Source organism: Drosophila miranda, chromosome 2, assembly GCF_003369915.1.
Source record: "Drosophila miranda strain MSH22 chromosome 2, D.miranda_PacBio2.1, whole genome shotgun sequence".
In the NCBI taxonomy this organism is placed as follows: Eukaryota; Metazoa; Arthropoda; class Insecta; order Diptera; family Drosophilidae; genus Drosophila; species Drosophila miranda.
The window spans coordinates 14,130,431-14,156,701 of NC_046675.1; the positions used below are offsets into that span (position 1 = coordinate 14,130,431).

The window sequence follows — 26,271 nt, forward strand, 5'->3', positions numbered from 1 at the left end:
TCGTTGCTGCTCATCAACCGCACCCGCAGACGCAGCATCATCTGCCAGCAAGTGAACAGGCAGCCTCAAGTCTTGCTTCCACTCCGGTTCCAACTGCGGCTGCAGTACCACCAGCCACAGCCATGTCCAACACATTGACCCAGCATCTGCTCAACATGCTCTCCGATCCCATTAGCACCTACAGCGAGCAAATAAGCGAGACCGCGACGGCGTCAGTGCCCCCCAATAGACCCGAAGACGAGGAGCAGGCCACCGATGAGCCCCAGCAATTGAACTCTGCCAGTGATGCGGACGTGAACCTCTCTGATGATGAATTCCTGTCGCCTCTTCTCCGAAGGGCCTGCGTCCTCACGGACAATGGCGTGCGGGTCGATGTTGTGGCAGCCACAGCACAGCGTGCCTCTGCGGGTAAGAAGAGCCTCTGCGCACCCATAGAAAACATATAACAAATATAAATGTTTTTGCAAATTGCAGATCAAATCTTAAATCTGGAACATATGCTGCAATGTGAACGCCTAATACCCAGGTAAAATACCCAGGACTCTCCCTTTTTACAAAATCTCCGACATCTGCTGGCAGCTCCGCTTCAAGAACTTGAGGACAGCCTCCTTTGTGCTGTCGTTGCCCATGTACTTCCAGACGAAGTGCTTGCGGAGCACCTCCAGGTACCTCAGGGCGGACTGGGCCAGCTCTTTTTCCTGGGCGACGAGTTTTCGCTCCATAATCTTGCCATAATGCTCGATGGAGTCGGCGACAACATTGTCGTACTTTACGCTAACTTCCTGCACCACCAGGTCGCGTTGTTTTTGCTTATAGCCATTGATGGAGTCACGCAATAGCGTATCGAACATCGTGTCAAGCTTCTCCACTTGCGCCAAATCTTTCTCGTCCTGACCCAACGGACTGAACAAGGTCTTAAAGAATTGGCTCTTCGCATTGGCATCTTCTTTGGTGCACAGCAGTTTGAGAGCCATAGTGGCGGAGGAGGCGAGTATTTGCATATCTTCTTCCGCATCCCTCGTCTCCATCTCCATTTTCTTCAATTTATGTTTTTGCTGCTGAAGCTCGTCTTTAAGACCCTGCAGTTTCTTCAGCTCGCTGCGCAAAGCAGCATTTTCCTTTAACAATTGCTGGTTGCGCTCATGTATATCGCTGTCCAACTCGCTCATCGAGATGGTGCTCTTTTCTGGGCTGACCCCCGACTCCAAATCCATGTGGAAGCTGGTTGGATCCGTGAAGGGATAGCCAATGTTGCTTTTCCTGTTCAGCTGTGTGTGGAGCTGCAGCAGCATCCAATTGCGCTCGAACCTAACCTCGGGCGAGGCGTTATGGAAGATGTTTAACCAGCGAGTGCATGTTGGAAATAATGAACAGTCGTTGAACTGTTTAAATAAATATCATCACATTGGCCTTGAGTCAGTTCAAACTCTTGGAAAAAATGGAAACATGTTTGTTTTATATATCTCGTCAGTCTGAAATCAGGAGCAGTAGAGTGAACATTGAAATTTCTTGTTTAATTTTTAGTGTTGTGTTTTTGGATTCCAGTTAAAAAGTAAAAAAATTTGTAAAAAAAAAAAACGTTTTGAAAAATAATTAAAATTTTGTTTATAATTTAAGGTTCATACTTTAGACTTTGTAGACTGTGCTGCGTCGGCTGTTGGTCGTGCGGACCCTGCGGCGGACCCTGTTGCAGTCCTTGCTGTGGACCGCGTTGTGGAACATCCTGCTGAGCGATGGCCCATGTTCGTCGAATCTAAAAAGGTTAACTAAATGTTAATTTATAAAAATTTGTTGTCTTATTTGACTTATTCCCTCCCATTTTATTAGGTACTGCACCTTTCTGTTCTGCTGATGATGACAGCCAGTCATTTTTGTCGGACCAGCGACGACTAGCGTTTCTCCTGCTTTTTGTGGATCAATCCTTGGCGATGGCAGCCCTTCTTGATGGCAGTTTTGTGCTTTCTCTTGTTTGCTCTTACGTTATTTGCATCATCTTCAGGTGATTTTTTATTAATGCCACCCATTTTAGAGATTTTTGTAATATGTAGTTTACGACATATTGCAAAAATCTCTAAAATGGATGGCATAAAAAAAAAATCACCACAAGATGTTGGATATTCCGTTACAGCAAGCAAAAGCAGGCCCAATACTTCCATCGAAGAGGAATGCCACCGCCAAAGATAGATAAAAAGGAAGCAGGAGAGGAGCTACTGCCGGAGGCGCGACGCGAGTCCTCCGAGGCCGAGGAGATGGCGGCCGACGACTTGATGATGCGTGGTGGCTCCACGACCAGATTGAGCCTACAGTAAGGGCGTTGCGATCTGCACGCTTTCGAGTGGAGACTTTCGAGGCTTTGCTACGAGCCTTCTCCGACGCTTTTATATGACCACCTCCTCGGTGATTTGGAGAAACTGGATGCCGGCTGCCAAGAGTAATAAAGCTGGAGTCAGACGAACTTGATGGTTTCATTGTATGCGGAAGTGGGAGAGGGTGGTTCATTATCAAAGGGTTCATTATCTGGCAGTGTCACAATGAAAATCTGCGACAAGAAACTTATGAAGCTACATACAATATTTCTAGTCTGACAGAATACTCAAAACCTATAGGAGCTGTACAAAATTTAATTTTTAAATGTACATTTAAGAAGAAAGGGTATAGAAATCCAATAAGAGCAAGTGTTTAAAATAAACCAGTCAAGTAGAAAATTGATTCATCAATCGTATAAAAATATGTGGGCGTGGCTAAATGTTCTATATAGCTAGTAATATTCGACGGAAGATCAAAATCGAGGAATATGTATAATAGAAGTTGATTTCGTCTGTGTATTTACGGTATATTTTTAAAATGAGACGGTATATTTTGGTATATTTCTGAGAATCGGACGGTATATTTTATCGAAAAGTCCGCGGTCACACTGCAAACATGGCGTCGTCGTTTGGTTGATTTTTTGTTGTTGTCTAAGAAAATGCAGAAATTTTGCACTGAAATTGTGTGAAATGTGAGATTGATTAAAGTGATAGGCCCAAAGCATGCAAATTGAGCACCCGATCCGCATTTCCAGCATTGTAGCCATCGCATCGAGAGCAACGTTGCCACGGGACTGGCCCTGGGGATATGGCTGCGGCGGCTGCAGCACCTGCGAACTCAAACGCACCTGCACCTCCGTCGGGCGTTAGCTCTGGCGCAACGGGAGTCGGGGCCATAAGCGGCGCCCAGTTTCGCGAAATACACAAGAATACGTGGTTGAAAAGACTGACGACCGATGGAAAGAAACTAACCGTCGGACCCAAGGTAGGTCGCTGAGCGGAGCCCCTCAATCATTGAGACACGAATTAATTACTGAATGACCTTGCTTTTGCAGAAATCAGAGTGCAGCTGGGTGGTGTTCTGCGTGCACGATGACACGGAGGCCCTGCTGGAGGGCTATGCAGAGCCGCGCCAGGCAGCCGGCCACATGCCAGAGTGGGCGGTGTCATTGCGGGAGACGCTGCACATATCGCACGCCCTGATCCCCAATTCGCACGAGTTTGAATTTGTTGTAACGCTTAGCAATGAAGTGTTGCGCTTTCATGCCGTGTCATGGTAAGCTAGCCATGCCGCACGCACGCAGGCACAGACGGGGAAATAATTGCTATTGCTATTGCTTTTCTGTTGCCCAAACACAATTCACTTTCGGTTTCGTTTCGTTTCGTTCACAGGGAAATTATGCAAGAATGGGTGGAAACGCTGCGTTCGAAGTTGCGCGAAATGAAAATTCTGTCGCCGCGCGAAAACCTCTAAACAAAGTTACCTGAAGTTCGCGCCCCCTTGCTGCCCACACGGGATCCCACATCCCCGCTGCCGCCGCCCCCCCAGTGCCGGCGGCCCTAGTGCCGGGAGTGGAGCGTATCGTTGCTGCTCATCAACCGCACCCGCAGACGCAGCATCATCTGCCAGCAAGTGAACAGGCAGCCTCAAGTCCTGCTTCCACTCCGGTTCCAACTGCGGCTGCAGTACCACCAGCCACAGCCATGTCCAACACATTGACCCAGCATCTGCTCAACATGCTCTCCGATCCCATTAGCACCTACAGCGAGCAAATAAGCGAGACCGCGACGGCGTCAGTGCCCCCCAATAGACCCGAAGACGAGGAGCAGGCCACCGATGAGCCCCAGCAATTGAACTCTGCCAGTGATGCGGACGTGAACCTCTCTGATGATGAATTCCTGTCGCCTCTTCTCCGAAGGGCCTGCGTCCTCACGGACAATGGCGTGCGGGTCGATGTTGTGGCAGCCACAGCACAGCGTGCCTCTGCGGGTAAGAAGAGCCTCTGCGCACCCATAGAAAACATATAACAAATATAAATGTTTTTGCAAATTGCAGATCAAATCTTAAATCTGGAACATATGCTGCAATGTGAACGCCTAATACCCAGGTAAAATACCCAGGACTCTCCCTTTTTACAAAATCTCCGACATCTGCTGGCAGCTCCGCTTCAAGAACTTGAGGACAGCCTCCTTTGTGCTGTCGTTGCCCATGTACTTCCAGACGAAGTGCTTGCGGAGCACCTCCAGGTACCTCAGGGCGGACTGGGCCAGCTCTTTTTCCTGGGCGACGAGTTTTCGCTCCATAATCTTGCCATAATGCTCGATGGAGTCGGCGACAACATTGTCGTACTTTACGCTAACTTCCTGCACCACCAGGTCGCGTTGTTTTTGCTTATAGCCATTGATGGAGTCACGCAATAGCGTATCGAACATCGTGTCAAGCTTCTCCACTTGCGCCAAATCTTTCTCGTCCTGACCCAACGGACTGAACAAGGTCTTAAAGAATTGGCTCTTCGCATTGGCATCTTCTTTGGTGCACAGCAGTTTGAGAGCCATAGTGGCGGAGGAGGCGAGTATTTGCATATCTTCTTCCGCATCCCTCGTCTCCATCTCCATTTTCTTTAATTTATGTTTTCGCTGCTGAAGCTCGTCTTCAAGACCCTGCAGTTTCTTCAGCTCGCTGCGCAAAGCAGCATTTTCCTTTAACAATTGCTGGTTGCGCTCATGTATATCGCTGTCCAACTCGCTCATCGAGATGGTGCTCTTTTCTGGGCTGACCCCCGACTCCAGATTGTCGTCATCCACGTCATTCGACTCTCTCATCTCATCGCTGCGCTGCATTAGTGCGCGCAAATCCATTTGGAAGCTGGTTGGATCCGTGAAGGGATAGCCAATGTTGCTTTTCCTGTTCAGCTGTGTGTGGAGCTGCAGCAGCATCCAATTGCGCTCGAACCTAACCTCGGGCGAGGCGTTATGGAAGATGTTTAACCAGCGAGTGCATGTTGGAAATAATGAACAGTCGTTGAACTGTTTAAATAAATATCATCACATTGGCCTTGAGTCAGTTCAAACTCTTGGAAAAAATGGAAACATGTTTGTTTTATATATCTCGTCAGTCTGAAATCAGGAGCAGTAGAGTGAACATTGAAATTTCTTGTTTAATTTTTAGTGTTGTGTTTTTGGATTCCAGTTAAAAAGTAAAAAAATTTGTAAAAAAAAAAACGTTTTGAAAAATAATTAAAATTTTGTTTATAATTTAAGGTTCATACCTTGGACTTTGTAGACTGTGCTGCGTCGGCTGTGGGTCCTGCGGACCCTGCGGCGGCCCCTGTTGCAGTCCTTGCTGTGGACCGCGTTGTGGAACATCCTGCTGAGCGATGGCCCATGTTCGTCGAATCTAAAAAGGTTAACTAAATGTTAATTTATAAAAATTTTTTGTCTTATTTGACTTATTCCCTCTCATTTTATTAGGTACTGCACCTTTCTGTTCTGCTGATGATGACAGCCAGTCATTTTTGTCGGACCAGCGACGACTAGCGTTTCTCCTGCTTTTTGTGGATCAATCCTTGGCGATGGCAGCCCTTCTTGATGGCAGTTTTGTGCTTGCTCTTGTTTGCTCTTACGGTATTTGCATCATCTTCAGGTGATTTTTTATTAATGCCAACCATTTTACAGATTTTTGTAATATGTAGTTTACGACATATTGCAAAAATCTCTAAAATGGATGGCATAAAAAAAAAATCACCACAAGATGTTGGATATTCCGTTACAGCAAGCAAAAGCAGGCCCAATACTTCCATCGAAGAGGAATGCCACCGCCAAAGATAGATAAAAAGGAAGCAGGAGAGGAGCTACTGCCGGAGGCGCGACGCGAGTCGTCCGAGGCCGAGGAGACGGCGGCCGACGACTTGATGATGCGTGGTGGCTCCACGACCAGATTGAGCCTACAGTAAGGGCGTTGCGATCTGCACGCTTTCGAGTGGAGACTTTCGAGGCTTTGCTACGAGCCTTCTCCGACGCTTTTATACGACCACCTCCTCGGTGATTTGGAGAAACTGGATGCCGGCTGCCAAGAGTAATAAAGCTGGAGTCAGACGAACTTGATGGTTTCATTGTATGCGGAAGTGGGAGAGGGTGGTGGTAACAAAGGGTTCATTATCTGGCAGTGTCACAATGAAAATCTGCGACAAGAAACTTATGAAGCTACATACAATATTTCTAGTCTGACAGAATACTCAAAACCTATAGGAGCTGTACAAAATTTAATTTTTAAATGTACATTTAAGAAGAAAGGGTATAGAAATCCAATAAGAGCAAGTGTTTAAAATAAACCAGTCAAGTAGAAAATTGATTCATCAATCGTATAAAAATATGTGGGCGTGGCTAAATGTTCTATATAGCTAGTAATATTCGACGGAAGATCAAAATCGAGGAATATGTATAATAGAAGTTGATTTCGTCTGTGTATTTACGGTATATTTTTAAAATGAGACTGTATATTTTGGTATATTTCTGAGAATCGGACGGTATATTTTATCGAAAAGTCCGCGGTCACACTGCAAACATGGCGTCGTCGTTTGGTTGATTTTTTGTTGTTGTCTAAGAAAATGCAGAAATTTTGCACTGAAATTGTGTGAAATGTGAGATTGATTAAAGTGATAGGCCCAAAGCATGCAAATTGAGCACCCGATCCGCATTTCCAGCATTGTAGCCATCGCATCGAGAGCAACGTTGCCACGGGACTGGCCCTGGGGATATGGCTGCGGCGGCTGCAGCACCTGCGAACTCAAACGCACCTGCACCTCCGTCGGGCGTTAGCTCTGGCGCAACGGGAGTCGGGGCCATAAGCGGCGCCCAGTTTCGCGAAATACACAAGAATACGTGGTTGAAAAGACTGACGACCGATGGAAAGAAACTAACCGTCGGACCCAAGGTAGGTCGCTGAGCGGAGCCCCTCAATCATTGAGACACGAATTAATTACTGAATGACCTTGTTCTGTTCTGCGTGCACGATGACACGGAGGCCCTGCTGGAGGGCTATGCAGAGCCGCGCCAGGCAGCCGGCCACATGCCAGAGTGGGCGGTGTCATTGCGGGAGACGCTGCACATATCGCACGCCCTGATCCCCAATTCGCACGAGTTTGAATTTGTTGTAACGCTTAGCAATGAAGTGTTGCGCTTTCATGCCGTGTCATGGTAAGCTAGCCATGCCGCACGCACGCAGGCACAGACGGGGAAATAATTGCTATTGCTATTGCTTTTCTGTTGCCCAAACACAATTCACTTTCGGTTTCGTTTCGTTTCGTTCACAGGGTGCAAGAATGCAAGAATGGGTGGAAACGCTGCGTTCGAAGTTGCGCGAAATGAAAATTCTGTCGCCGCGCGAAAACCTCTAAACAAAGTTACCTGAAGTTCGCGCCCCCTTACTGCCCACACGGGATCCCACATCCCCGCTGCCGCCGCCCCCCCAGTGCCGGCGGCCCTAGTGCCGGGAGTGGAGCGTGTCGTTGCTGCTCATCAACCGCACCCGCAGACGCAGCATCATCTGCCAGCAAGTGAACAGGCAGCCTTAAGTCCTGCTTCCACTCCGGTTCCAACTGCGGCTGCAGTACCACCAGCCACAGCCATGTCCAACACATTGACCCAGCATCTGCTCAACATGCTCTCCGATCCCATTAGCACCTACAGCGAGCAAGTAAGCGAGACCGCGACGGCGTCAGTGCTCCCCAATAGACCCGAAGACGAGGAGCAGGCCACCGATGAGCCCCAGCAATTGAACTCTGCCAGTGATGCGGACGTGAACCTCTCTGATGATGAATTCCTGTCGCCTCTTCTCCGAAGGGCCTGCGTCCTCACGGACAATGGCGTGCGGGTCGATGTTGTGGCAGCCACAGCACAGCGTGCCTCTGCGGGTAAGAAGAGCCTCTGCGCACCCATAGAAAACATATAACAAATATAAATGTTTTTGCAAATTGCAGATCAAATCTTAAATCTGGAACATATGCTGCAATGTGAACGCCTAATACCCAGGTAAAATACCCAGGACTCTCCCTTTTTACAAAATCTCCGACATCTGCTGGCAGCTCCGCTTCAAGAACTTGAGGACAGCCTCCTTTGTGCTGTCGTTGCCCATGTACTTCCAGACGAAGTGCTTGCGGAGCACCTCCAGGTACCTCAGGGCGGACTGGGCCAGCTCTTTTTCCTGGGCGACGAGTTTTCGCTCCATAATCTTGCCATAATGCTCGATGGAGTCGGCGACAACATTGTCGTACTTTACGCTAACTTCCTGCACCACCAGGTCGCGTTGTTTTTGCTTATAGCCATTGATGGAGTCACGCAATAGCGTATCGAACATCGTGTCAAGCTTCTCCACTTGCGCCAAATCTTTCTCGTCCTGACCCAACGGACTGAACAAGGTCTTAAAGAATTGGCTCTTCGCATTGGCATCTTCTTTGGTGCACAGCAGTTTGAGAGCCATAGTGGCGGAGGAGGCGAGTATTTGCATATCTTCTTCCGCATCCCTCGTCTCCATCTCCATTTTCTTTAATTTATGTTTTCGCTGCTGAAGCTCGTCTTCAAGACCCTGCAGTTTCTTCAGCTCGCTGCGCAAAGCAGCACTTTCCTTTAACAATTGCTGGTTGCGCTCATGTATATCGCTGTCCAACTCGCTCATCGAGATGGTGCTCTTTTCTGGGCTGACCCCCGACTCCAGATTGTCGTCATCCACGTCATTCGACTCTCTCATCTCATCGCTGCGCTTCATTAGTGCGCGCAAATCCATGTGGAAGCTGGTTTGATCCGTGAAGGTATAGCCAATGTTGCTTTTCCTGTTCAGCTGTGTGTGGAGCTGCAGCAGCATCCAATTGCGCTCGAACCTAACCTCGGGCGAGGCGTTATGGAAGATGTTTAACCAGCGAGTGCATGTTGGAAATAATGAACAGTCGTTGAACTGTTTAAATAAATATCATCACATTGGCCTTGAGTCAGTTCAAACTCTTGGAAAAAATGGAAACATGTTTGTTTTATATATCTCGTCAGTCTGAAATCAGGAGCAGTAGAGTGAACATTGAAATTTCTTGTTTAAATTTTAGTGTTGTGTTTTTCGATTCCAGTTAAAAAGTAAAAAAATTTGTAAAAAAAAAAACGTTTTGAAAAATAATTAAAATTTTGTTTATAATTTAAGGTTCATACCTTGGACTTTGTAGACTGTGCTGCGTCGGCTGTGGGTCCTGCGGACCCTGCGGCGGCCCCTGTTGCAGTCCTTGCTGTGGACCGCGTTGTGGAACATCCTGCTGAGCGATGGCCCATGTTCGTCGAATCTAAAAAGGTTAACTAAATGTTAATTTATAAAAATTTTTTGTCTTATTTGACTTATTCCCTCTCATTTTATTAGGTACTGCACCTTTCTGTTCTGCTGATGATGACAGCCAGTCATTTTTGTCGGACCAGCGACGACTAGCGTTTCTCCTGCTTTTTGTGGATCAATCCTTGGCGATGGCAGCCCTTCTTGATGGCAGTTTTGTGCTTGCTCTTGTTTGCTCTTACGGTATTTGCATCATCTTCAGGTGATTTTTTATTAATGCCAACCATTTTAGAGATTTTTGTAATATGTAGTTTACGACATATTGCAAAAATCTCTAAAATGGATGGCATAAAAAAAAAATCACCACAAGATGTTGGATATTCCGTTACAGCAAGCAAAAGCAGGCCCAATACTTCCATCGAAGAGGAATAAAAGGAATAAAAAGGAAGCAGGAGAGGAGCTACTGCCGGAGGCGCGACGCGAGTCGTCCGAGGCCGAGGAGACGGCGGCCGACGACTTGATGATGCGTGGTGGCTCCACGACCAGATTGAGCCTACAGTAAGGGCGTTGCGATCTGCACGCTTTCGAGTGGAGACTTTCGAGGCTTTGCTACGAGCCTTCTCCGACGCTTTTATATGACCACCTCCTCGGTGATTTGGAGAAACTGGATGCCGGCTGCCAAGAGTAATAAAGCTGGAGTCAGACGAACTTGATGGTTTCATTGTATGCGGAAGTGGGAGAGGGTGGTGGTAACAAAGGGTTCATTATCTGGCAGTGTCACAATGAAAATCTGCGACAAGAAACTTATGAAGCTACATACAATATTTCTAGTCTGACAGAATACTCAAAACCTATAGGAGCTGTACAAAATTTAATTTTTAAATGTACATTTAAGAAGAAAGGGTATAGAAATCCAATAAGAGCAAGTGTTTAAAATAAACCAGTCAAGTAGAAAATTGATTCATCAATCGTATAAAAATATGTGGGCGTGGCTAAATGTTCTATATAGCTAGTAATATTCGACGGAAGATCAAAATCGAGGAATATGTATAATAGAAGTTGATTTCGTCTGTGTATTTACGGTATATTTTTAAAATGAGACTGTATATTTTGGTATATTTCTGAGAATCGGACGGTATATTTTATCGAAAAGTCCGCGGTCACACTGCAAACATGGCGTCGTCGTTTGGTTGATTTTTTGTTGTTGTCTAAGAAAATGCAGAAATTTTGCACTGAAATTGTGTGAAATGTGAGATTGATTAAAGTGATAGGCCCAAAGCATGAAAATTGAGCACCCGATCCGCATTTCCAGCATTGTAGCCATCGCATCGAGAGCAACGTTGCCACGGGACTGGCCCTGGGGATATGGCTGCGGCGGCTGCAGCACCTGCGAACTCAAACGCACCTGCACCTCCGTCGGGCGTTAGCTCTGGCGCAACGGGAGTCGGGGCCATAAGCGGCGCCCAGTTTCGCGAAATACACAAGAATACGTGGTTGAAAAGACTGACGACCGATGGAAAGAAACTAACCGTCGGACCCAAGGTAGGTCGCTGAGCGGAGCCCCTCAATCATTGAGACACGAATTAATTACTGAATGACCTTGCTTTTGCAGAAATCAGAGTGCAGCTGGGTGGTGTTCTGCGTGCACGATGACACGGAGGCCCTGCTGGAGGGCTATGCAGAGCCGCGCCAGGCAGCCGGCCACATGCCAGAGTGGGCGGTGTCATTGCGGGAGACGCTGCACATATCGCACGCCCTGATCCCCAATTCGCACGAGTTTGAATTTGTTGTAACGCTTAGCAATGAAGTGTTGCGCTTTCATGCCGTGTCATGGTAAGCTAGCCATGCCGCACGCACGCAGGCACAGACGGGGAAATAATTGCTATTGCTATTGCTTTTCTGTTGCCCAAACACAATTCACTTTCGGTTTCGTTTCGTTTCGTTCACAGGGTGCAAGAATGCAAGAATGGGTGGAAACGCTGCGTTCGAAGTTGCGCGAAATGAAAATTCTGTCGCCGCGCGAAAACCTCTAAACAAAGTTACCTGAAGTTCGCGCCCCCTTACTGCCCACACGGGATCCCACATCCCCGCTGCCGCCGCCCCCCCAGTGCCGGCGGCCCTAGTGCCGGGAGTGGAGCGTGTCGTTGCTGCTCATCAACCGCACCCGCAGACGCAGCATCATCTGCCAGCAAGTGAACAGGCAGCCTTAAGTCCTGCTTCCACTCCGGTTCCAACTGCGGCTGCAGTACCACCAGCCACAGCCATGTCCAACACATTGACCCAGCATCTGCTCAACATGCTCTCCGATCCCATTAGCACCTACAGCGAGCAAGTAAGCGAGACCGCGACGGCGTCAGTGCTCCCCAATAGACCCGAAGACGAGGAGCAGGCCACCGATGAGCCCCAGCAATTGAACTCTGCCAGTGATGCGGACGTGAACCTCTCTGATGATGAATTCCTGTCGCCTCTTCTCCGAAGGGCCTGCGTCCTCACGGACAATGGCGTGCGGGTCGATGTTGTGGCAGCCACAGCACAGCGTGCCTCTGCGGGTAAGAAGAGCCTCTGCGCACCCATAGAAAACATATAACAAATATAAATGTTTTTGCAAATTGCAGATCAAATCTTAAATCTGGAACATATGCTGCAATGTGAACGCCTAATACCCAGGTAAAATACCCAGGACTCTCCCTTTTTACAAAATCTCCGACATCTGCTGGCAGCTCCGCTTCAAGAACTTGAGGACAGCCTCCTTTGTGCTGTCGTTGCCCATGTACTTCCAGACGAAGTGCTTGCGGAGCACCTCCAGGTACCTCAGGGCGGACTGGGCCAGCTCTTTTTCCTGGGCGACGAGTTTTCGCTCCATAATCTTGCCATAATGCTCGATGGAGTCGGCGACAACATTGTCGTACTTTACGCTAACTTCCTGCACCACCAGGTCGCGTTGTTTTTGCTTATAGCCATTGATGGAGTCACGCAATAGCGTATCGAACATCGTGTCAAGCTTCTCCACTTGCGCCAAATCTTTCTCGTCCTGACCCAACGGACTGAACAAGGTCTTAAAGAATTGGCTCTTCGCATTGGCATCTTCTTTGGTGCACAGCAGTTTGAGAGCCATAGTGGCGGAGGAGGCGAGTATTTGCATATCTTCTTCCGCATCCCTCGTCTCCATCTCCATTTTCTTTAATTTATGTTTTCGCTGCTGAAGCTCGTCTTCAAGACCCTGCAGTTTCTTCAGCTCGCTGCGCAAAGCAGCACTTTCCTTTAACAATTGCTGGTTGCGCTCATGTATATCGCTGTCCAACTCGCTCATCGAGATGGTGCTCTTTTCTGGGCTGACCCCCGACTCCAGATTGTCGTCATCCACGTCATTCGACTCTCTCATCTCATCGCTGCGCTTCATTAGTGCGCGCAAATCCATGTGGAAGCTGGTTTGATCCGTGAAGGTATAGCCAATGTTGCTTTTCCTGTTCAGCTGTGTGTGGAGCTGCAGCAGCATCCAATTGCGCTCGAACCTAACCTCGGGCGAGGCGTTATGGAAGATGTTTAACCAGCGAGTGCATGTTGGAAATAATGAACAGTCGTTGAACTGTTTAAATAAATATCATCACATTGGCCTTGAGTCAGTTCAAACTCTTGGAAAAAATGGAAACATGTTTGTTTTATATATCTCGTCAGTCTGAAATCAGGAGCAGTAGAGTGAACATTGAAATTTCTTGTTTAAATTTTAGTGTTGTGTTTTTCGATTCCAGTTAAAAAGTAAAAAAATTTGTAAAAAAAAAAACGTTTTGAAAAATAATTAAAATTTTGTTTATAATTTAAGGTTCATACCTTGGACTTTGTAGACTGTGCTGCGTCGGCTGTGGGTCCTGCGGACCCTGCGGCGGCCCCTGTTGCAGTCCTTGCTGTGGACCGCGTTGTGGAACATCCTGCTGAGCGATGGCCCATGTTCGTCGAATCTAAAAAGGTTAACTAAATGTTAATTTATAAAAATTTTTTGTCTTATTTGACTTATTCCCTCTCATTTTATTAGGTACTGCACCTTTCTGTTCTGCTGATGATGACAGCCAGTCATTTTTGTCGGACCAGCGACGACTAGCGTTTCTCCTGCTTTTTGTGGATCAATCCTTGGCGATGGCAGCCCTTCTTGATGGCAGTTTTGTGCTTGCTCTTGTTTGCTCTTACGGTATTTGCATCATCTTCAGGTGATTTTTTATTAATGCCAACCATTTTAGAGATTTTTGTAATATGTAGTTTACGACATATTGCAAAAATCTCTAAAATGGATGGCATAAAAAAAAAATCACCACAAGATGTTGGATATTCCGTTACAGCAAGCAAAAGCAGGCCCAATACTTCCATCGAAGAGGAATAAAAGGAATAAAAAGGAAGCAGGAGAGGAGCTACTGCCGGAGGCGCGACGCGAGTCGTCCGAGGCCGAGGAGACGGCGGCCGACGACTTGATGATGCGTGGTGGCTCCACGACCAGATTGAGCCTACAGTAAGGGCGTTGCGATCTGCACGCTTTCGAGTGGAGACTTTCGAGGCTTTGCTACGAGCCTTCTCCGACGCTTTTATATGACCACCTCCTCGGTGATTTGGAGAAACTGGATGCCGGCTGCCAAGAGTAATAAAGCTGGAGTCAGACGAACTTGATGGTTTCATTGTATGCGGAAGTGGGAGAGGGTGGTGGTAACAAAGGGTTCATTATCTGGCAGTGTCACAATGAAAATCTGCGACAAGAAACTTATGAAGCTACATACAATATTTCTAGTCTGACAGAATACTCAAAACCTATAGGAGCTGTACAAAATTTAATTTTTAAATGTACATTTAAGAAGAAAGGGTATAGAAATCCAATAAGAGCAAGTGTTTAAAATAAACCAGTCAAGTAGAAAATTGATTCATCAATCGTATAAAAATATGTGGGCGTGGCTAAATGTTCTATATAGCTAGTAATATTCGACGGAAGATCAAAATCGAGGAATATGTATAATAGAAGTTGATTTCGTCTGTGTATTTACGGTATATTTTTAAAATGAGACTGTATATTTTGGTATATTTCTGAGAATCGGACGGTATATTTTATCGAAAAGTCCGCGGTCACACTGCAAACATGGCGTCGTCGTTTGGTTGATTTTTTGTTGTTGTCTAAGAAAATGCAGAAATTTTGCACTGAAATTGTGTGAAATGTGAGATTGATTAAAGTGATAGGCCCAAAGCATGAAAATTGAGCACCCGATCCGCATTTCCAGCATTGTAGCCATCGCATCGAGAGCAACGTTGCCACGTTGCCCAGGGACTGGCCCTGGGGATATGGCTGCGGCGGCTGCAGCACCTGCGAACTCAAACGCACCTGCACCTCCGTCGGGCGTTAGCTCTGGCGCAACGGGAGTCGGGGCCATAAGCGGCGCCCAGTTTCGCGAAATACACAAGAATACGTGGTTGAAAAGACTGACGACCGATGGAAAGAAACTAACCGTCGGACCCAAGGTAGGTCGCTGAGCGGAGCCCCTCAATCATTGAGACACGAATTAATTACTGAATGACCTTGCTTTTGCAGAAATCAGAGTGCAGCTGGGTGGTGTTCTGCGTGCACGATGACACGGAGGCCCTGCTGGAGGGCTATGCAGAGCCGCGCCAGGCAGCCGGCCACATGCCAGAGTGGGCGGTGTCATTGCGGGAGACGCTGCACATATCGCACGCCCTGATCCCCAATTCGCACGAGTTTGAATTTGTTGTAACGCTTAGCAATGAAGTGTTGCGCTTTCATGCCGTGTCATGGTAAGCTAGCCATGCCGCACGCACGCAGGCACAGACGGGGAAATAATTGCTATTGCTATTGCTTTTCTGTTGCCCAAACACAATTCACTTTCGGTTTCGTTTCGTTTCGTTCACAGGGTGCAAGAATGCAAGAATGGGTGGAAACGCTGCGTTCGAAGTTGCGCGAAATGAAAATTCTGTCGCCGCGCGAAAACCTCTAAACAAAGTTACCTGAAGTTCGCGCCCCCTTACTGCCCACACGGGATCCCACATCCCCGCTGCCGCCGCCCCCCCCAGTGCCGGCGGCCCTAGTGCCGGGAGTGGAGCGTGTCGTTGCTGCTCATCAACCGCACCCGCAGACGCAGCATCATCTGCCAGCAAGTGAACAGGCAGCCTTAAGTCCTGCTTCCACTCCGGTTCCAACTGCGGCTGCAGTACCACCAGCCACAGCCATGTCCAACACATTGACCCAGCATCTGCTCAACATGCTCTCCGATCCCATTAGCACCTACAGCGAGCAAGTAAGCGAGACCGCGACGGCGTCAGTGCTCCCCAATAGACCCGAAGACGAGGAGCAGGCCACCGATGAGCCCCAGCAATTGAACTCTGCCAGTGATGCGGACGTGAACCTCTCTGATGATGAATTCCTGTCGCCTCTTCTCCGAAGGGCCTGCGTCCTCACGGACAATGGCGTGCGGGTCGATGTTGTGGCAGCCACAGCACAGCGTGCCTCTGCGGGTAAGAAGAGCCTCTGCGCACCCATAGAAAACATATAACAAATATAAATGTTTTTGCAAATTGCAGATCAAATCTTAAATCTGGAACATATGCTGCAATGTGAACGCCTAATACCCAGGTAAAATACCCAGGACTCTCCCTTTTTACAAAATCTCCGACATCTGCTGGCAGCTCCGCTTCAAGAACTTGAGGACAGCCTCCTTTGTGCTGTCGTTGCCCATGTACTTCCAGACGAAGTGCTTGCGGAGCACCTCCAGGTACCTCAGGGCGGACTGGGCCAGCTCTTTTTCCTGGGCGACGAGTTTTCGCTCCATAATCTTGCCATAATGCTCGATGGAGTCGGCGACAACATTGTCGTACTTTACGCTAACTTCCTGCACCACCAGGTCGCGTTGTTTTTGCTTATAGCCATTGATGGAGTCACGCAATAGCGTATCGAACATCGTGTCAAGCTTCTCCACTTGCGCCAAATCTTTCTCGTCCTGACCCAACGGACTGAACAAGGTCTTAAAGAATTGGCTCTTCGCATTGGCATCTTCTTTGGTGCACAGCAGTTTGAGAGCCATAGTGGCGGAGGAGGCGAGTATTTGCATATCTTCTTCCGCATCCCTCGTCTCCATCTCCATTTTCTTTAATTTATGTTTTCGCTGCTGAAGTTCGTCTTCAAGACCCTGCAGTTTCTTCAGCTCGCTGCGCAAAGCAGCACTTTCCTTTAACAATTGCTGGTTGCGCTCATGTATATCGCTGTCCAACTCGCTCATCGAGATGGTGCTCTTTTCTGGGCTGACCCCCGACTCCAGATTGTCGTCATCCACGTCATTCGACTCTCTCATCTCATCGCTGCGCTTCATTAGTGCGCGCAAATCCATGTGGAAGCTGGTTTGATCCGTGAAGGTATAGCCAATGTTGCTTTTCCTGTTCAGCTGTGTGTGGAGCTGCAGCAGCATCCAATTGCGCTCGAACCTAACCTCGGGCGAGGCGTTATGGAAGATGTTTAACCAGCGAGTGCATGTTGGAAATAATGAACAGTCGTTGAACTGTTTAAATAAATATCATCACATTGGCCTTGAGTCAGTTCAAACTCTTGGAAAAAATGGAAACATGTTTGTTTTATATATCTCGTCAGTCTGAAATCAGGAGCAGTAGAGTGAACATTGAAATTTCTTGTTTAAATTTTAGTGTTGTGTTTTTCGATTCCAGTTAAAAAGTAAAAAAATTTGTAAAAAAAAAAACGTTTTGAAAAATAATTAAAATTTTGTTTATAATTTAAGGTTCATACCTTGGACTTTGTAGACTGTGCTGCGTCGGCTGTGGGTCCTGCGGACCCTGCGGCGGCCCCTGTTGCAGTCCTTGCTGTGGACCGCGTTGTGGAACATCCTGCTGAGCGATGGCCCATGTTCGTCGAATCTAAAAAGGTTAACTAAATGTTAATTTATAAAAATTTTTTGTCTTATTTGACTTATTCCCTCTCATTTTATTAGGTACTGCACCTTTCTGTTCTGCTGATGATGACAGCCAGTCATTTTTGTCGGACCAGCGACGACTAGCGTTTCTCCTGCTTTTTGTGGATCAATCCTTGGCGATGGCAGCCCTTCTTGATGGCAGTTTTGTGCTTGCTCTTGTTTGCTCTTACGGTATTTGCATCATCTTCAGGTGATTTTTTATTAATGCCAACCATTTTAGAGATTTTTGTAATATGTAGTTTACGACATATTGCAAAAATCTCTAAAATGGATGGCATAAAAAAAAAATCACCACAAGATGTTGGATATTCCGTTACAGCAAGCAAAAGCAGGCCCAATACTTCCATCGAAGAGGAATGCCACCGCCAAAGATAGATAAAAAGGAAGCAGGAGAGGAGCTACTGCCGGAGGCGCGACGCGAGTCGTCCGAGGCCGAGGAGACGGCGGCCGACGACTTGATGATGCGTGGTGGCTCCACGACCAGATTGAGCCTACAGTAAGGGCGTTGCGATCTGCACGCTTTCGAGTGGAGACTTTCGAGGCTTTGCTACGAGCCTTCTCCGACGCTTTTATATGACCACCTCCTCGGTGATTTGGAGAAACTGGATGCCGGCTGCCAAGAGTAATAAAGCTGGAGTCAGACGAACTTGATGGTTTCATTGTATGCGGAAGTGGGAGAGGGTGGTGGTAACAAAGGGTTCATTATCTGGCAGTGTCACAATGAAAATCTGCGACAAGAAACTTATGAAGCTACATACAATATTTCTAGTCTGACAGAATACTCAAAACCTATAGGAGCTGTACAAAATTTAATTTTTAAATGTACATTTAAGAAGAAAGGGTATAGAAATCCAATAAGAGCAAGTGTTTAAAATAAACCAGTCAAGTAGAAAATTGATTCATCAATCGTATAAAAATATGTGGGCGTGGCTAAATGTTCTATATAGCTAGTAATATTCGACGGAAGATCAAAATCGAGGAATATGTATAATAGAAGTTGATTTCGTCTGTGTATTTACGGTATATTTTTAAAATGAGACTGTATATTTTGGTATATTTCTGAGAATCGGACGGTATATTTTATCGAAAAGTCCGCGGTCACACTGCAAACATGGCGTCGTCGTTTGGTTGATTTTTTGTTGTTGTCTAAGAAAATGCAGAAATTTTGCACTGAAATTGTGTGAAATGTGAGATTGATTAAAGTGATAGGCCCAAAGCATGAAAATTGAGCACCCGATCCGCATTTCCAGCATTGTAGCCATCGCATCGAGAGCAACGTTGCCACGGGACTGGCCCTGGGGATATGGCTGCGGCGGCTGCAGCACCTGCGAACTCAAACGCACCTGCACCTCCGTCGGGCGTTAGCTCTGGCGCAACGGGAGTCGGGGCCATAAGCGGCGCCCAGTTTCGCGAAATACACAAGAATACGTGGTTGAAAAGACTGACGACCGATGGAAAGAAACTAACCGTCGGACCCAAGGTAGGTCGCTGAGCGGAGCCCCTCAATCATTGAGACACGAATTAATTACTGAATGACCTTGCTTTTGCAGAAATCAGAGTGCAGCTGGGTGGTGTTCTGCGTGCACGATGACACGGAGGCCCTGCTGGAGGGCTATGCAGAGCCGCGCCAGGCAGCCGGCCACATGCCAGAGTGGGCGGTGTCATTGCGGGAGACGCTGCACATATCGCACGCCCTGATCCCCAATTCGCACGAGTTTGAATTTGTTGTAACGCTTAGCAATGAAGTGTTGCGCTTTCATGCCGTGTCATGGTAAGCTAGCCATGCCGCACGCACGCAGGCACAGACGGGGAAATAATTGCTATTGCTATTGCTTTTCTGTTGCCCAAACACAATTCACTTTCGGTTTCGTTTCGTTTCGTTCACAGGGTGCAAGAATGCAAGAATGGGTGGAAACGCTGCGTTCGAAGTTGCGCGAAATGAAAATTCTGTCGCCGCGCGAAAACCTCTAAACAAAGTTACCTGAAGTTCGCGCCCCCTTGCTGCCCACACGGGATCCCACATCCCCGCTGCCGCCGCCCCCCCCAGTGCCGGCGGCCCTAGTGCCGGGAGTGGAGCGTGTCGTTGCTGCTCATCAACCGCACCCGCAGACGCAGCATCATCTGCCAGCAAGTGAACAGGCAGCCTTAAGTCCTGCTTCCACTCCGGTTCCAACTGCGGCTGCAGTACCACCAGCCACAGCCATGTCCAACACATTGACCCAGCATCTGCTCAACATGCTCTCCGATCCCATTAGCACCTACAGCGAGCAAGTAAGCGAGACCGCGACGGCGTCAGTGCTCCCCAATAGACCCGAAGACGAGGAGCAGGCCACCGATGAGCCCCAGCAATTGAACTCTGCCAGTGATGCGGACGTGAACCTCTCTGATGATGAATTCCTGTCGCCTCTTCTCCGAAGGGCCTGCGTCCTCACGGACAATGGCGTGCGGGTCGATGTTGTGGCAGCCACAGCACAGCGTGCCTCTGCGGGTAAGAAGAGCCTCTGCGCACCCATAGAAAACATATAACAAATATAAATGCTTTTGCAAATTGCAGATCAAATCTTAAATCTGGAACATATGCTGCAATGTGAACGCCTAATACCCAGGTAAAATACCCAGGACTCTCCCTTTTTACAAAATCTCCGACATCTGCTGGCAGCTCCGCTTCAAGAACTTGAGGACAGCCTCCTTTGTGCTGTCGTTGCCCATGTACTTCCAGACGAAGTGCTTGCGGAGCACCTCCAGGTACCTCAGGGCGGACTGGGCCAGCTCTTTTTCCTGGGCGACGAGTTTTCGCTCCATAATCTTGCCATAATGCTCGATGGAGTCGGCGACAACATTGTCGTACTTTACGCTAACTTCCTGCACCACCAGGTCGCGTTGTTTTTGCTTATAGCCATTGATGGAGTCACGCAATAGCGTATCGAACATCGTGTCAAGCTTCTCCACTTGCGCCAAATCTTTCTCGTCCTGACCCAACGGACTGAACAAGGTCTTAAAGAATTGGCTCTTCGCATTGGCATCTTCTTTGGTGCACAGCAGTTTGAGAGCCATAGTGGCGGAGGAGGCGAGTATTTGCATATCTTCTTCCGCATCCCTCGTCTCCATCTCCATTTTCTTTAATTTATGTTTTCGCTGCTGAAGCTCGTCTTCAAGACCCTGCAGTTTCTTCAGCTCGCTGCGCAAAGCAGCATTTTCCTTTAACAATTGCTGGTTGCGCTCATGTATATCGCTGTCCAACTCGCTCATCGAGATGGTGCTCTTTTCTGGGCTGACCCCCGACTCCAGATTGTCGTCATCCACGTCATCCGACTCTCTCATCTCATCGCTGCGCTGCATTAGTGCGCGCAAATCCATGTGGAAGCTGGTTGGATCCGTAAAGGGATAGCCAATGTTGCTTTTCCTGTTCAGCTGTGTGTGGAGCTGCAGCAGCATCCAATTGCGCTCGAACCTAACCTCGGGCGAGGCGTTATGGAAGATGTTTAACCAGCGAGTGCATGTTGGAAATAATGAACAGTCGTTGAACTGTTTAAATAAATATCATCACATTGGCCTTGAGTCAGTTCAAACTCTTGGAAAAAATGGAAACATGTTTGTTTTATATATCTCGTCAGTCTGAAATCAGGAGCAGTAGAGTGAACATTGAAATTTCTTGTTTAATTTTTAGTGTTGTGTTTTTGGATTCCAGTTAAAAAGTAAAAAAATTTGTAAAAAATAAAACGTTTTGAAAAATAATTAAAATTTTGTTTATATTTTAAGGTTCATACCTTGGACTTTGTAGACTGTGCTGCGTCGGCTGTGGGTCCTGCGGACCCTGCGGCGGCCCCTGTTGCAGTCCTTGCTGTGGACCGCGTTGTGGAACATCCTGCTGAGCGATGGCCCATGTTCGTCGAATCTAAAAAGGTTAACTAAATGTTAATTTATAAAAATTTTTTGTCTTATTTGACTTATTCCCTCTCATTTTATTAGGTACTGCACCTTTCTGTTCTGCTGATGATGACAGCCAGTCATTTTTGTCGGACCAGCGACGACTAGCGTTTCTCCTGCTTTTTGTGGATCAATCCTTGGCGATGGCAGCCCTTCTTGATGGCAGTTTTGTGCTTGCTCTTGTTTGCTCTTACGGTATTTGCATCATCTTCAGGTGATTTTTTATTAATGCCAACCATTTTAGAGATTTTTGTAATATGTAGTTTACGACATATTGCAAAAATCTCTAAAATGGATGGCATAAAAAAAAAATCACCACAAGATGTTGGATATTCCGTTACAGCAAGCAAAAGCAGGCCCAATACTTCCATCGAAGAGGAATGCCACCGCCAAAGATAGATAAAAAGGAAGCAGGAGAGGAGCTACTGCCGGAGGCGCGACGCGAGTCGTCCGAGGCCGAGGAGACGGCGGCCGACGACTTGATGATGCGTGGTGGCTCCACGACCAGATTGAGCCTACAGTAAGGGCGTTGCGATCTGCACGCTTTCGAGTGGAGACTTTCGAGGCTTTGCTACGAGCCTTCTCCGACGCTTTTATATGACCACCTCCTCGGTGATTTGGAGAAACTGGATGCCGGCTGCCAAGAGTAATAAAGCTGGAGTCAGACGAACTTGATGGTTTCATTGTATGCGGAAGTGGGAGAGGGTGGTGGTAACAAAGGGTTCATTATCTGGCAGTGTCACAATGAAAATCTGCGACAAGAAACTTATGAAGCTACATACAATATTTCTAGTCTGACAGAATACTCAAAACCTATAGGAGCTGTACAAAATTTAATTTTTAAATGTACATTTAAGAAGAAAGGGTATAGAAATCCAATAAGAGCAAGTGTTTAAAATAAACCAGTCAAGTAGAAAATTGATTCATCAATCGTATAAAAATATGTGGGCGTGGCTAAATGTTCTATATAGCTAGTAATATTCGACGGAAGATCAAAATCGAGGAATATGTATAATAGAAGTTGATTTCGTCTGTGTATTTACGGTATATTTTTAAAATGAGACTGTATATTTTGGTATATTTCTGAGAATCGGACGGTATATTTTATCGAAAAGTCCGCGGTCACACTGCAAACATGGCGTCGTCGTTTGGTTGATTTTTTGTTGTTGTCTAAGAAAATGCAGAAATTTTGCACTGAAATTGTGTGAAATGTGAGATTGATTAAAGTGATAGGCCCAAAGCATGAAAATTGAGCACCCGATCCGCATTTCCAGCATTGTAGCCATCGCATCGAGAGCAACGTTGCCACGGGACTGGCCCTGGGGATATGGCTGCGGCGGCTGCAGCACCTGCGAACTCAAACGCACCTGCACCTCCGTCGGGCGTTAGCTCTGGCGCAACGGGAGTCGGGGCCATAAGCGGCGCCCAGTTTCGCGAAATACACAAGAATACGTGGTTGAAAAGACTGACGACCGATGGAAAGAAACTAACCGTCGGACCCAAGGTAGGTCGCTGAGCGGAGCCCCTCAATCATTGAGACACGAATTAATTACTGAATGACCTTGCTTTTGCAGAAATCAGAGTGCAGCTGGGTGGTGTTCTGCGTGCACGATGACACGGAGGCCCTGCTGGAGGGCTATGCAGAGCCGCGCCAGGCAGCCGGCCACATGCCAGAGTGGGCGGTGTCATTGCGGGAGACGCTGCACATATCGCACGCCCTGATCCCCAATTCGCACGAGTTTGAATTTGTTGTAACGCTTAGCAATGAAGTGTTGCGCTTTCATGCCGTGTCATGGTAAGCTAGCCATGCCGCACGCACGCAGGCACAGACGGGGAAATAATTGCTATTGCTATTGCTTTTCTGTTGCCCAAACACAATTCACTTTCGGTTTCGTTTCGTTTCGTTCACAGGGTGCAAGAATGCAAGAATGGGTGGAAACGCTGCGTTCGAAGTTGCGCGAAATGAAAATTCTGTCGCCGCGCGAAAACCTCTAAACAAAGTTACCTGAAGTTCGCGCCCCCTTGCTGCCCACACGGGATCCCACATCCCCGCTGCCGCCGCCCCCCCCAGTGCCGGCGGCCCTAGTGCCGGGAGTGGAGCGTGTCGTTGCTGCTCATCAACCGCACCCGCAGACGCAGCATCATCTGCCAGCAAGTGAACAGGCAGCCTTAAGTCCTGCTTCCACTCCGGTTCCAACTGCGGCTGCAGTACCACCAGCCACAGCCATGTCCAACACATTGACCCAGCATCTGCTCAACATGCTCTCCGATCCCATTAGCACCTACAGCGAGCAAGTAAGCGAGACCGCGACGGCGTCAGTGCTCCCCAATAGACCCGAAGACGAGGAGCAGGCCACCGATGAGCCCCAGCAATTGAACTCTGCCAGTGATGCGGACGTGAACCTCTCTGATGATGAATTCCTGTCGCCTCTTCTCCGAAGGGCCTGCGTCCTCACGGACAATGGCGTGCGGGTCGATGTTGTGGCAGCCACAGCACAGCGTGCCTCTGCGGGTAAGAAGAGCCTCTGCGCACCCATAGAAAACATATAACAAATATAAATGTTTTTGCAAATTGCAGATCAAATCTTAAATCTGGAACATATGCTGCAATGTGAACGCCTAATACCCAGGTAAAATACCCAGGACTCTCCCTTTTTACAAAATCTCCGACATCTGCTGGCAGCTCCGCTTCAAGAACTTGAGGACAGCCTCCTTTGTGCTGTCGTTGCCCATGTACTTCCAGACGAAGTGCTTGCGGAGCACCTCCAGGTACCTCAGGGCGGACTGGGCCAGCTCTTTTTCCTGGGCGACGAGTTTTCGCTCCATAATCTTGCCATAATGCTCGATGGAGTCGGCGACAACATTGTCGTACTTTACGCTAACTTCCTGCACCACCAGGTCGCGTTGTTTTTGCTTATAGCCATTGATGGAGTCACGCAATAGCGTATCGAACATCGTGTCAAGCTTCTCCACTTGCGCCAAATCTTTCTCGTCCTGACCCAACGGACTGAACAAGGTCTTAAAGAATTGGCTCTTCGCATTGGCATCTTCTTTGGTGCACAGCAGTTTGAGAGCCATAGTGGCGGAGGAGGCGAGTATTTGCATATCTTCTTCCGCATCCCTCGTCTCCATCTCCATTTTCTTTAATTTATGTTTTCGCTGCTGAAGCTCGTCTTCAAGACCCTGCAGTTTCTTCAGCTCGCTGCGCAAAGCAGCATTTTCCTTTAACAATTGCTGGTTGCGCTCATGTATATCGCTGTCCAACTCGCTCATCGAGATGGTGCTCTTTTCTGAGCTGACCCCCGACTCCAGATTGTCGTCATCCACGTCATTCGACTCTCTCATCTCATCGCTGCGCTGCATTAGTGCGCGCAAATCCATGTGGAAGCTGGTTGGATCCGTGAAGGGATAGCCAATGTTGCTTTTCCTGTTCAGCTGTGTGTGGAGCTGCAGCAGCATCCAATTGCGCTCGAACCTAACCTCGGGCGAGGCGTTATGGAAGATGTTTAACCAGCGAGTGCATGTTGGAAATAATGAACAGTCGTTGAACTGTTTAAATAAATATCATCACATTGGCCTTGAGTCAGTTCAAACTCTTGGAAAAAATGGAAACATGTTTGTTTTATATATCTCGTCAGTCTGAAATCAGGAGCAGTAGAGTGAACATTGAAATTTCTTGTTTAATTTTTAGTGTTGTGTTTTTCGATTCCAGTTAAAAAGTAAAAAAATTTGTAAAAAATAAAACGTTTTGAAAAATAATTAAAATTTTGTTTATATTTTAAGGTTCATACCTTGGACTTTGTAGACTGTGCTGCGTCGGCTGTGGGTCCTGCGGACCCTGCGGCGGCCCCTGTTGCAGTCCTTGCTGTGGACCGCGTTGTGGAACATCCTGCTGAGCGATGGCCCATGTTCGTCGAATCTAAAAAGGTTAACTAAATGTTAATTTATAAAAATTTTTTGTCTTATTTGACTTATTCCCTCTCATTTTATTAGGTACTGCACCTTTCTGTTCTGCTGATGATGACAGCCAGTCATTTTTGTCGGACCAGCGACGACTAGCGTTTCTCCTGCTTTTTGTGGATCAATCCTTGGCGATGGCAGCCCTTCTTGATGGCAGTTTTGTGCTTGCTCTTGTTTGCTCTTACGGTATTTGCATCATCTTCAGGTGATTTTTTATTAATGCCAACCATTTTAGAGATTTTTGTAATATGTAGTTTACGACATATTGCAAAAATCTCTAAAATGGATGGCATAAAAAAAAAATCACCACAAGATGTTGGATATTCCGTTACAGCAAGCAAAAGCAGGCCCAATACTTCCATCGAAGAGGAATGCCACCGCCAAAGATAGATAAAAAGGAAGCAGGAGAGGAGCTACTGCCGGAGGCGCGACGCGAGTCCTCCGAGGCCGAGGAGACGGCGGCCGACGACTTGATGATGCGTGGTGGCTCCACGACCAGATTGAGCCTACAGTAAGGGCGTTGCGATCTGCACGCTTTCGAGTGGAGACTTTCGAGGCTTTGCTACGAGCCTTCTCCGACGCTTTTATATGACCACCTCCTCGGTGATTTGCAGAAACTGGATGCCGGCTGCCAAGAGTAATAAAGCTGGAGTCAGACGAACTTGATGGTTTCATTGTATGCGGAAGTGGGAGAGGGTGGTGGTAACAAAGGGTTCATTATCTGGCAGTGTCACAATGAAAATCTGCGACAAGAAACTTATGAAGCTACATACAATATTTCTAGTCTGACAGAATACTCAAAACCTATAGGAGC

General features: G+C 47.5%; 7 protein-coding genes across 21 annotated transcripts; 6 read left to right on the plus strand and 1 right to left on the minus strand.

The window, feature by feature from the left end:
• On the plus strand, positions 1-2,455 carry LOC108154175. 2 transcript variants are annotated; one of them, XM_033388422.1, is made up of 4 exons: positions 1-408; positions 475-526; positions 1,618-1,761; positions 1,828-2,455. In XM_033388422.1, the coding sequence occupies exons 1-3, from the start codon at positions 123-125 to the stop codon at positions 1,628-1,630; spliced, it is 351 nt and encodes a 116-aa protein (XP_033244313.1). In that variant the 5' UTR covers positions 1-122; the 3' UTR covers positions 1,631-1,761; positions 1,828-2,455. The 2 variants fall into 2 exon arrangements, 1 of the variants encoding a protein (XP_033244313.1); XR_001774937.2 differs by lacking the exons at positions 1-408; positions 475-526 and adding an exon at positions 1,215-1,552.
• Positions 457-21,028, minus strand: LOC117186955. The gene is made up of 2 exons (XM_033388391.1): positions 20,847-21,028; positions 457-1,196 (listed from the first exon to the last, which is right to left on the minus strand). The coding sequence occupies exons 1-2, from the start codon at positions 21,003-21,005 to the stop codon at positions 552-554; spliced, it is 804 nt and encodes a 267-aa protein (XP_033244282.1). The 5' UTR covers positions 21,006-21,028; the 3' UTR covers positions 457-551.
• LOC117186963 lies at positions 2,900-3,995 on the plus strand. The gene is made up of 3 exons (XM_033388400.1): positions 2,900-3,291; positions 3,362-3,582; positions 3,699-3,995. The coding sequence occupies exons 1-3, from the start codon at positions 3,115-3,117 to the stop codon at positions 3,778-3,780; spliced, it is 480 nt and encodes a 159-aa protein (XP_033244291.1). The 5' UTR covers positions 2,900-3,114; the 3' UTR covers positions 3,781-3,995.
• LOC117186968 lies at positions 6,845-11,675 on the plus strand. Of its 4 annotated transcripts, XM_033388410.1 has the most exons (4): positions 10,763-10,858; positions 10,922-11,151; positions 11,222-11,442; positions 11,559-11,675. In XM_033388410.1, the coding sequence occupies exons 2-4, from the start codon at positions 10,975-10,977 to the stop codon at positions 11,611-11,613; spliced, it is 453 nt and encodes a 150-aa protein (XP_033244301.1). In that variant the 5' UTR covers positions 10,763-10,858; positions 10,922-10,974; the 3' UTR covers positions 11,614-11,675. The 4 variants fall into 4 exon arrangements, with proteins under 4 accessions (XP_033244302.1, XP_033244304.1, XP_033244303.1 ...); XM_033388411.1 differs by lacking the exons at positions 10,763-10,858; positions 10,922-11,151 and adding an exon at positions 6,845-7,239; XM_033388413.1 differs by lacking the exons at positions 10,763-10,858; positions 10,922-11,151; positions 11,222-11,442; positions 11,559-11,675 and adding exons at positions 6,845-7,239; positions 7,619-7,735.
• Positions 8,179-26,118, plus strand: LOC117186965. 8 transcript variants are annotated; one of them, XR_004471783.1, is made up of 12 exons: positions 8,179-8,218; positions 8,285-9,425; positions 9,490-9,633; positions 9,700-9,871; positions 13,452-13,573; positions 13,640-13,811; positions 17,401-17,522; positions 17,589-17,760; positions 21,352-21,473; positions 21,540-21,711; positions 25,303-25,424; positions 25,491-26,118. XR_004471783.1 is itself a non-coding variant. In XM_033388404.1 (6 exons), the coding sequence occupies exons 3-5, from the start codon at positions 23,724-23,726 to the stop codon at positions 25,300-25,302; spliced, it is 360 nt and encodes a 119-aa protein (XP_033244295.1). In that variant the 5' UTR covers positions 22,610-23,001; positions 23,072-23,292; positions 23,409-23,723; the 3' UTR covers positions 25,303-25,424; positions 25,491-26,118. The 8 variants fall into 8 exon arrangements, 4 of the variants coding, with proteins under 4 accessions (XP_033244295.1, XP_033244296.1, XP_033244293.1 ...); XR_004471784.1 differs by lacking the exons at positions 8,179-8,218; positions 8,285-9,425; positions 9,490-9,633; positions 9,700-9,871 and adding exons at positions 12,111-12,158; positions 12,225-13,365 and having other exon boundaries at positions 13,430-13,573; XR_004471785.1 differs by lacking the exons at positions 8,179-8,218; positions 8,285-9,425; positions 9,490-9,633; ... (1 more) ...; positions 13,452-13,573; positions 13,640-13,811 and adding exons at positions 16,060-16,107; positions 16,174-17,314 and having other exon boundaries at positions 17,379-17,522.
• LOC117186958 lies at positions 14,694-15,623 on the plus strand. 2 transcript variants are annotated; one of them, XM_033388393.1, is made up of 3 exons: positions 14,699-15,099; positions 15,170-15,390; positions 15,507-15,623. In XM_033388393.1, exons 1-3 carry the CDS (start codon positions 14,830-14,832, stop codon positions 15,559-15,561), a joined length of 546 nt encoding a protein of 181 aa, XP_033244284.1. In that variant the 5' UTR covers positions 14,699-14,829; the 3' UTR covers positions 15,562-15,623. The 2 variants fall into 2 exon arrangements, with proteins under 2 accessions (XP_033244285.1, XP_033244284.1); XM_033388394.1 differs by lacking the exon at positions 15,170-15,390 and having other exon boundaries at positions 14,694-15,099.
• On the plus strand, positions 18,656-20,875 carry LOC117186967. 3 transcript variants are annotated; one of them, XM_033388406.1, is made up of 4 exons: positions 18,663-18,757; positions 18,821-19,050; positions 19,121-19,341; positions 19,458-19,550. In XM_033388406.1, the coding sequence occupies exons 2-4, from the start codon at positions 18,874-18,876 to the stop codon at positions 19,510-19,512; spliced, it is 453 nt and encodes a 150-aa protein (XP_033244297.1). In that variant the 5' UTR covers positions 18,663-18,757; positions 18,821-18,873; the 3' UTR covers positions 19,513-19,550. The 3 variants fall into 3 exon arrangements, with proteins under 3 accessions (XP_033244300.1, XP_033244297.1, XP_033244299.1); XM_033388408.1 differs by adding an exon at positions 20,125-20,875 and having other exon boundaries at positions 18,674-19,050; positions 19,458-20,058; XM_033388409.1 differs by lacking the exon at positions 19,121-19,341 and having other exon boundaries at positions 18,656-19,050.
• Positions 26,119-26,271: the final 153 nt, after the last annotated feature.

Excerpts from the sequence above, each read along its gene's own strand:
- LOC108154175 (XM_033388422.1), top strand. The coding sequence starts at position 123 with ATGTCCAACACATTGACCCAGCATCTGCTCAACATGCTCTCCGATCCC. Across the intron at positions 409-474 it reads AGCACAGCGTGCCTCTGCGG|ATCAAATCTTAAATCTGGAA; the intron begins GTAAGAAGAGCC and ends TGCAAATTGCAG.
- LOC117186963 (XM_033388400.1), top strand. The coding sequence starts at position 3,115 with ATGGCTGCGGCGGCTGCAGCACCTGCGAACTCAAACGCACCTGCACCT. Across the intron at positions 3,292-3,361 it reads AACTAACCGTCGGACCCAAG|AAATCAGAGTGCAGCTGGGT; the intron begins GTAGGTCGCTGA and ends TTGCTTTTGCAG. Across the intron at positions 3,583-3,698 it reads CGCTTTCATGCCGTGTCATG|GGAAATTATGCAAGAATGGG; the intron begins GTAAGCTAGCCA and ends TTTCGTTCACAG.
- LOC117186968 (XM_033388411.1), top strand. The coding sequence starts at position 7,063 with ATGGCTGCGGCGGCTGCAGCACCTGCGAACTCAAACGCACCTGCACCT. Across the intron at positions 7,240-11,221 it reads AACTAACCGTCGGACCCAAG|AAATCAGAGTGCAGCTGGGT; the intron begins GTAGGTCGCTGA and ends TTGCTTTTGCAG. Across the intron at positions 11,443-11,558 it reads CGCTTTCATGCCGTGTCATG|GGTGCAAGAATGCAAGAATG; the intron begins GTAAGCTAGCCA and ends TTTCGTTCACAG.
- LOC117186958 (XM_033388393.1), top strand. The coding sequence starts at position 14,830 with ATGAAAATTGAGCACCCGATCCGCATTTCCAGCATTGTAGCCATCGCA. Across the intron at positions 15,100-15,169 it reads AACTAACCGTCGGACCCAAG|AAATCAGAGTGCAGCTGGGT; the intron begins GTAGGTCGCTGA and ends TTGCTTTTGCAG. Across the intron at positions 15,391-15,506 it reads CGCTTTCATGCCGTGTCATG|GGTGCAAGAATGCAAGAATG; the intron begins GTAAGCTAGCCA and ends TTTCGTTCACAG.
- LOC117186967 (XM_033388406.1), top strand. The coding sequence starts at position 18,874 with ATGGCTGCGGCGGCTGCAGCACCTGCGAACTCAAACGCACCTGCACCT. Across the intron at positions 19,051-19,120 it reads AACTAACCGTCGGACCCAAG|AAATCAGAGTGCAGCTGGGT; the intron begins GTAGGTCGCTGA and ends TTGCTTTTGCAG. Across the intron at positions 19,342-19,457 it reads CGCTTTCATGCCGTGTCATG|GGTGCAAGAATGCAAGAATG; the intron begins GTAAGCTAGCCA and ends TTTCGTTCACAG.
- LOC117186955 (XM_033388391.1), bottom strand. The coding sequence starts at position 21,005 with ATGCTGCTGCAGCTCCACACACAGCTGAACAGGAAAAGCAACATTGGC. Across the intron at positions 1,197-20,846 it reads ACGACAATCTGGAGTCGGGG|GTCAGCCCAGAAAAGAGCAC; the intron begins GTCAGCCCAGAA and ends TTGGAGTCGGGG.
- LOC117186965 (XM_033388402.1), top strand. The coding sequence starts at position 22,825 with ATGGCTGCGGCGGCTGCAGCACCTGCGAACTCAAACGCACCTGCACCT. Across the intron at positions 23,002-23,071 it reads AACTAACCGTCGGACCCAAG|AAATCAGAGTGCAGCTGGGT; the intron begins GTAGGTCGCTGA and ends TTGCTTTTGCAG. Across the intron at positions 23,293-23,408 it reads CGCTTTCATGCCGTGTCATG|GGTGCAAGAATGCAAGAATG; the intron begins GTAAGCTAGCCA and ends TTTCGTTCACAG.